The following is an 8469-nucleotide window of genomic DNA, read 5'->3' as shown; positions in this document are numbered from 1 at the left end:
TACTTTTTTCACTACATTTTCAAAGTGGCAACACTGCTGATTTTTTATTACAATTTACCATTCAATTAATATTTATTTAGAGTATATATTAAAATCATAATTACAATATGTATTTGTGTATATGTATGTAAATGTTTGCCAAAACAGAAATAATAAAAAAGCAAATGAACTGTAAAAAGACTACAAAATATGTATATACGGCCAATTCACAAGGTATTTTATTTGTCGTGAGTCGTTGACATATGGTTGATGTTTTCGGAAGAGCATTTAAATATGACGATGCAACTCTGATTCCATCTTTTTTCAGTCCGTTATATTGATTCTTTTTCAAATTTACTATTTCAATTGATTCTGATCAATTCTTAATTAAAAAATTATAAGTGAATTTGTGGATTTAAGATATTAAAATTACTTCTAAATAAAAAACCAAACATACATATGTATGCTCATCTATTGTTCGGCAAATCAAAGTGTTTTTTTTTTTTAATTCAGCGCATAAACCTTTGCACAATATTCGATTAAAAAGTTTTCAAAATATTAAACGAGACTACAAAATACATAACCTTACAATTCCTTGCAAAATGCCTTATAAAAAAATTGCCACACCTTACGCCTTAACTGTGTGGTCGGTCAGTAATATAAGCCGCCTTCGATTCACCAGCATTTAGAACCAGTTTTTCAGTGCCAGTTTAAACTTAGATCAAATAAACTGCGTTCATACTTAACAGTAGAGACGAATTCGCAGTGGGTGGTTAACCACTGACAAGGGTTTAACTATCGATTTTCATATTAACAGCACTTAGTCCACAAAAGTTTAAACCTTGCCTAATGGACCAAATCAATAAGGAATCCCCATACTTTCTTGTGTTTAATTCAGGTGGATAACTTTGTTGATGCTTTCATATACCCGAACACATTTTTTAACAAGAGAACATAGGTTATACTTGGCGAGCTCAGAAGTGGCGAATCGAAGGCGGGTTTTGATAAATATGAAAGAAGTACATAAAATGTAAAACGTATTTTGGTGATTCAGAAGGTGTCCATAAAACCATAAAAGTCATATTGTCATAAATATTAAAATGTTCTTGACCTTTCTATAAATCAGAACAAATAGTTTTCAAACTTTGTAAAAGGTGTTTAATTGCGACAATACTAGTTATGACAATCTTGTTACTTGTAAAAAACTGTAAAAAACTTCTACCTCTGTAGGCCAAGTACTTCCAAAATCGATTCCGACATCTGACGCTAAAGAAATGTTTGAATAAAATTATTGCCAAAATGCCACAAAAAAACTGTTTGACCATTTTTTGAATTCCCTCATCGTTACTCATATTTTTTTTTTTTTAACTTCATATACATATTCTTCTTTCAAAATTCATATTGAAATTGCATAATATATAACTGAGCCAAAAACTGTTAGTTCCGAGTAGCCATATGAAATTTTTTTTTTTATGACTGCGTAGAAAATTTTTAAGATGCTTTTTATATAGCTTTGTAAGTTACTCGACCTGTACCCGGTCACCATAAAACTTCGTACATAATTTGTTAGCCTGCGTTAGTAAATCCGTTTTCTACCAGATATTTACCGAATAATCAACACCGTCCATCAGATGTGACAATTTTCATTCCCATGCGTTCTTTAAAAGTTTTAATTGAATGTAAATTGTAATTTCCTTTAACTTAACACACTACATATATATATGTAGAAGAAAAATAAAAACAACAAGAACTTTTCCAAATTTCCACAAAATAAGTGACTGCACTTTTTCGTGGCTTCACTTTAACTTTCTCTGAGCTAGTACTTCGAGAACATATGTACATTAGACTGCATCACCAAAAAAAAGTTGCGGTTTTTCCGCCGGGGTCGTAAGAGTGAGATTTTTGATGCTTTTTTTTTTCCTTTTTTCAAAGATTGATTTACGAAAAACTTGCATAACTGGGCCGAAACTATTCTGATTTAGACTAATGGGATCTCAGTAGAAAGATATATTCACACTGTTTTTATTTCTGTCTAAAACAGGTATCTCGTGTTCCAATTTTTTTATTTCTATTACCAATACATCTTAATTCCACTTTCAATGCCATCCGTTCATCCTACCTTTCTCTTTCATCGTTTGAATGAGGTTATTAGAAAATTAAAATTAAAAGGTGAGAAAAGACCTTTCCAATGATACCTCAAAGGTCTAAAGCGGAAGAGCTTATGTTCAGTTCTTCATGTTTTTCTTATACCAATCTTTGAAAAAAGTTAAAAAACAGCGTCAAAAATCTCATCATTACGATTCCGTTCACAATTTAAAAAATTTTTTTTTTAATATTTTTATACAGATTTTTAAGCTTAATCTGTTTTGTCGTCTGAGAGGACCTTTTTAAAAAAAAATCTTTAAGAAACTATTTTTATTCTTCAAAACTCCATTTTTAGAGGTATTTTCAAACCGTTCCAGCTCACGTAAATTTTAATATTTTTCCGAAATATTGTGGTGGACGTCTTAAAATATAATAGATTTTATAATTCCAATGGAAAAATAGTACCGATTTTTTTTTTGTATGGGTGTATGTATTCTTGGATTTTTCAAACCTTCTCGCTAGCCTGGTGTGAAATACCCTCGTGCGCGATTCTTTTGATGAAAATCTTAAACTAATATACAAACATTTGATTTTCCTCTTTTTTGTTTTCAAACATTTTATTCCTATAATTACGCTTACATGTAAATAAAATTTTTTTGTTTTCATAGCCTTGCATAGTTTGTGCTCAATTTAGAGGTTTTAATTTTTTATTGAAAGACAGTTTATTCTCTAATAAATTAAAAAGTATGAAAACCGGAATATAAAAATATTTACGTTTAGATTAATTTCTTTATTTATTAGTGATTTTTTAGAGTTTTTACGGTGTGCTATATAATTTGTATGTTTTATGTTATGTTATATTTGATTTTCTCTAAATTTTCATATACCTTTCAACAATTCAGTAAAACTTTCGGGGCGCTCGAGCTTTTTGAACTTTTGTAAGTTAAAGGAAACTCTCTTTTATAAAGGGTATGCAAGAACTATGACATTTTTAATTTTTATTTTTTTTTTACTTTTTTCCCCCATTTTTTTAACTGAGTGCTAACAGAGTTGCATGTAAAATTTAGTGCTATACAATTAACCACAATTATTACTGACTTCTGTTTTGGGCAGTAAAAATTTAAAATTAAAATGTGTTTACATGCATTTGCTTCTTTGTATTTGCTGTTTTTGAATTTTTTTCTGACCCTTCGCAACATACATATGTATGGCTGTATGTATTTATTGCATGTTTATGTGGCATATTTTTTTAATAAAAGTGCAAATATTACAGCTGCGTGTGACCTGTTGTAACTAAATAATACACAAAAACGCGATACATACCATGTTTACATCCCAATTAAGACATGAATAAAGAATACAAAAATAAAAAATCTTTTACTAAAAATGTNTGTATGGCTGTATGTATTTATTGCATGTTTATGTGGCATATTTTTTTAATTCGGATAAAAGTGCAAATATTACAGCTGCGTGTGACCTGTTGTAACTAAATAATACACAAAAACACGATACCATGTTTACATCCCAATTAAGACATGAATAAAGAATACAAAAATAAAAAATCTTTTACTAAAAATGCAATAATGCAAGTCCTGCATGCACTAATGAATCGACTCAAGATGATTGACAAAATAAATCGCCGAAAAAACTAAATGGAAACAATGGAATATTGGAAATAGCAGCGAATTAAATTTGCTTAGGAACGTCGTAGTTAAATCAAGAATTAGTGCTGGTGCGAAGTTGATTTTTCAAGAATCATTATCATCGTCAATCGTCAATGAAGCGTTCACTTGTGCAAGCGTACATTTATAATATCCAAAGCAATATTGTTGAGTGAGTTAAAAGTAATATTCCAAATATTGTGCATACATATACATTTAGTATGTAAGCATAAATGCACAAAACAACTCGTTTTCTATATTTGAATAAACTTGTTTTTGTTTTACATTCAGCTATCTCGCAAACTTGAGTTTTTTTTTTGATTTATTTTATAAAAGCATTTTCCTGAATTTTATCTCATATTCCCTAACAATAAGAAGAAAGACTGACTTCTCGTTGCATCGATTTTAGAAATCATCATGAAATTGTCAGCCAACATCTAAATGCATATGTTTTTCTGTTTACAACTGCTTTTCAATCGTTCTTCCTTTAATATTTTCCNAATTGTCAGCCAACATCTAAATGCATATGTTTTTCTGTTTACAACTGCTTATCAATCGTTCTTCCTGTAATATTTTTCCCCCTGGATCCCATTTATAAACTCTGACTTTTTTCTATTGTGTCCGCGAATTCCATGTCCCTTGCCGTTGTCGTTTTTGCCTTTGTTTGGTTTGATTCTTTTGTCCGGTTACTAACAATGTTTTGCTTCAGCTAGGCCATTTCGTGCGTCCAATCGCTGAGTACGTCTTCGATTCCGTTGCTTCCTAGTAGTTGTTCGGTAGCCGCCACATCGTAGTCATCATTGCACAAGTCCATTATAAACGGTTCCATGAGTGGATTTATGTCGTCCAACAATCGCTTTCGGCCCCGATTGCCATTAGAAGCTTCGTTAATGTCACCATCATTGCTGTCCTCACTACCACCATCGTCGCTTGAGTTGTCTACTGAAGAAAACGGCTGTTGTTGCTTAAATTGTGGTTCGATGGCCAGTGCGTCCATTGCACCACGTTTCTTGGCTGCTCTGCTAGTCAAGCACTTTATCAAGAGCATATCTTTAGTGGCTGCTGAGCAACCACTCAGCGGTTTCGAAATTGCGCTGTTGCGATTGTCCAACGATATCTTCACCGGTGAGGAAGCGTCAACTAGACTGATGTCATCAATGCCGCTATCCGAGGTGGATTCAGTTTCGGCCGGTGTCAGGTCAGGTGGGCTCGCGTCGTCGCTGCCGCTGCCGCTGCCGCTGCCAGCGCTGGTGTTATTATTACCGGTAGGACCAAATGGCGGCGAAGGTAAAACATCTGGTCCACCAATNATCGTCGCTTGAGTTGTCTACTGAAGAAAACGGCTGTTGTTGCTTAAATTGTGGTTCGATGGCCAGTGCGTCCATTGCACCACGTTTCTTGGCTGCTCTGCTAGTCAAGCACTTTATCAAGAGCATATCTTTAGTGGCTGCTGAGCAACCACTCAGCGGTTTCGAAATAGCGCTTTTGCGATTGTCCAACGATATCTTCACCGGTGAGGAAGCGTCAACTAGACTGATGTCATCAATGCCGCTATCCGATTCAGTGGATTCAGTTTCGGCCGGTGTCAGGTCAGGTGGGCTCGCGTCGTCGCTGCCGCTGCCGCTGCCGCTGCCGTTGCCAGCGCTGATGTTATTATTGCCGGTAGGACCAAATGGCGGCGAAGGTAAAACATCTGGACCACCAATCATTGGATTGTGGCGATAATTACGTAGGACCGTGGCCGTCGAAGTTAGGCAATGCAATGGTCTAACAAGTGGTGGCGATGGTTCTTTGTCCAAGGATTCCTCATCCACTAGCATATCGCTTTGTTTGCCGTAAGTAGGATTCTGTGTATGGATTGTTTTAGAGAAAATAAAAGAAAAGCAAAGATTAGTTTTATTTTAGGTATTTAAAGGTAATTTACAAGTAGAAAAATCAGCAAAAAAGACCGAAATATATTAGAACAATTAAAGAATGGAGGCGATGTGCACGAATTACCTTTAAATTCAAAATATACCGAAAAAAGAATAATATTTATTGTAACTAGAATGACTGCAACAAGGCAGGTTCTATTCGTAATTTCATTTAAGAAACATTAAATGCTCATGTTTTTTTTATACAATATTGCAAATGGATCGATTTGTATTCACATATTTACATATATCAAATAACTATACTTATATTAAATAATATAAAATGCTAAAGAATTTTTAGTTCAAAACTATAAACTTAAGCTAAAAATGCATGTCCACTTCGTCGACACAAATATTGAACAATGCTTGTTTTCTTAACGGTACGTAAACAATTCTAGTTATTAGATAAACTTATATACATATATATTTATGAACGTACGTATAATAATAACAGATTGACGCTTACACATAAATATCTTAGTGTTTGGCCGAGCTTCTCCTCCGATTTGATATTGTCGCACAAAGGGGAGGGACCTGCAGTTTTATGCCGACTCCGAACGGCGATTGTATTTTTATGAGAAGCTGTTTTTCATGGCATAAATACACTCGGAGGTTTGTCATTGCCTGCCGAGGAGCGACCGCTGTTAAGAAAAACATTATTTGAGATGACCAGGGCTTGAACCTAGGCGCGGCGGAGTGGAAGTGCGCACTGCTTACCAATACGCCACAGTTCATATTTATATGTATAGGCATGAGGGTGGTCCAAAAACAGTAAAGTCGGAATTGTATTGCTCTCACCCCCCAGGGATTGTTCTATATCGAAAAGTAGACCCCTTATTTTTTTATTTTGAAATCAAAAAATATTTAGAGGTCGCTCAAAGCGCTCAAAGTTTTCCGTGTATTTTTATATGGGAAAAATAAATTTTTTCGTAGAAATGGTAGAGAATTCTTGAAAGTCAATATTTTTCGATAGGAAAACCCTGCTTCTCTTCAGGAGACTTTCAATAATAATACCCAATTGTCTATTTAACCATTTTTTTAATATTAACGATTTTTTATTGGTCGCCCCATTGCATTTTTCGGGGCTTTTGGCGGACCTATCATTTTTAGTTGCAACGAAAAAATGGTTAAATAAACAATTGCGTATTATTACTGTGAATCTCCTGCAGAAAAACAGTTTTCCGGTAGAAAAATATTTATTTTTAACTATTCTATACCATTCCTACGAAAAGTGGTTTCCCCCATATAAAATACATGGAAAACTTTAGGCGCTTTGAGCGACCTCTAAATATTTTCTGATTTCAAAATGAGAAAATAAGGTTGTATTTTTTCGGTATAGATCAAACCTAGGGATGAGAGCATAAAACTTCCGACTTTACTTTCGCACGTGTATTTTTTGACCACCCTAATAGGCATACATAGTACATATTGCTCATTTATGGAAAGGCCGCCTTAATTCTGAATGCAAAGGACGCGTTTAAAGTTTTCAATTTGCAACAAAAAACGAATAAAAAATGGAGATGCATTTTCTTCTTTAACGCGAAAACTACAGAAGATTTCAGCACGAAATCTTTACATAATTTGCAGCATGATATAACCAATAATTCTTCATCGACAAAAATACCATATCTTAGATTATGAAAATCTTTTTTTATATCAAACGCATGCAGAATACGTTCACTTTATTCACCACTGCACCAATTCCATAACGGCTTATCAGTATACATATATCTATAAGTGAAGGTGACCACCTATACTCTGAATTTGTTCTTCAAAACATGTCTTTGTTTTCTTTTCCATACGTATAACTCATTTTTGCCAAACTGAATGGCAACTGCAAATTAATGTAAGATACTGCCGGCGTGTGCAGACGATATTGAAATCTCTGGCCTTGATATACATATATGTAGGTACTTCATAGGTAAAATGATAGAAAACGGATTGGTCTAGCAATGAACGAGGACAAGACGAAGTAAGGCCACGCGAACGAGCCAACATGCGCTACTTAGGGATCTAATGACGAACAAAAGCCAAATTTTACAAATCCCTGTTCGAGAATGATTTTTATATGGATCATAAACGTCAACTACGTTAACAAAACATGAGAAAGCTTTGACGGTTTCGGGAGAACAATTATATCAGATCAGATATCTGTGGTCAAAAATTGGGACATTTCTAAAGCATCGAATCCGTGCATACAATTTGGTTTTTGAATAAAAACACATCTTTTAATACAGTTTTATTTAAAACAAAACAAGGAGAAAAATACTTGAAAAATGATCGCAAGAATGTATACACAATATATACGGTGGCGAGAATGTAACTATGGAAAATACATTTTAGCAAGTTTTGTCTACTTTTCTTTGTTTAAAAAAGTGTTTATTATTTTTGTATGAAAATATAGCTTACTATCTAAAAAAAATGTAAATTGCAATTTTAAACTTTGTAAAACATTTATAAAAACTAGAGTGCCAGTAACTGTCGAAATTCGACAGTTTTTCTAGTTTTAAAAGCCTTGGAGAGGTTTTTTAACTTAACACGTAGCAAAACTTATACAACAAAATTCGTTAACTCTACCAATTTCGATAACTGTGAAATTCGATGGCTCGATAAATTTCGATAACTCAAAAATGTAAAAACTTTGGATACCTTTATAAATTTTTACACATTTTTCGAAAGCTATCTAAACATTTTGATAACTCGTTACACTCTGTTAAGACGATGAAATTCGATAAGTAATGATAAATCGATAAGCTTATATAACATTGAAATTTCGTTAGGTCGATATATTTTGAAAATTCCATAAACTTCGCTTCGTTGAACCAACCAAT

At 33.5% G+C, this 8469-nt stretch overlaps 1 protein-coding gene across 1 annotated transcript; it reads right to left on the bottom strand.

Annotated features, from left to right (window-relative positions):
• Positions 1-4276: 4276 nt before the first annotated feature.
• LOC108373491 (protein similar-like) lies at positions 4277-6115 on the bottom strand. The gene is made up of 2 exons (XM_017629387.1): positions 5036-6115; positions 4277-4647 (listed from the first exon to the last, which is right to left on the bottom strand). The coding sequence occupies exons 1-2, from the start codon at positions 5543-5545 to the stop codon at positions 4435-4437; spliced, it is 723 nt and encodes a 240-aa protein (XP_017484876.1). The 5' UTR covers positions 5546-6115; the 3' UTR covers positions 4277-4434.
• Between the last annotated feature and the right edge of the window lie 2354 nt (positions 6116-8469).

The sequence above is a fragment of the Rhagoletis zephyria genome, unplaced genomic scaffold (genome assembly GCF_001687245.7).
Source record: "Rhagoletis zephyria isolate East Lansing unplaced genomic scaffold, Rhagoletis_zephyria_1.1 Rzeph_scaffold_06747, whole genome shotgun sequence".
NCBI classification, from domain to species: Eukaryota; Metazoa; Arthropoda; class Insecta; order Diptera; family Tephritidae; genus Rhagoletis; species Rhagoletis zephyria.
The sequence above is the reverse complement of the archived record's forward strand: the minus strand, read 5'-3'. Positions and strand labels throughout refer to the sequence as shown.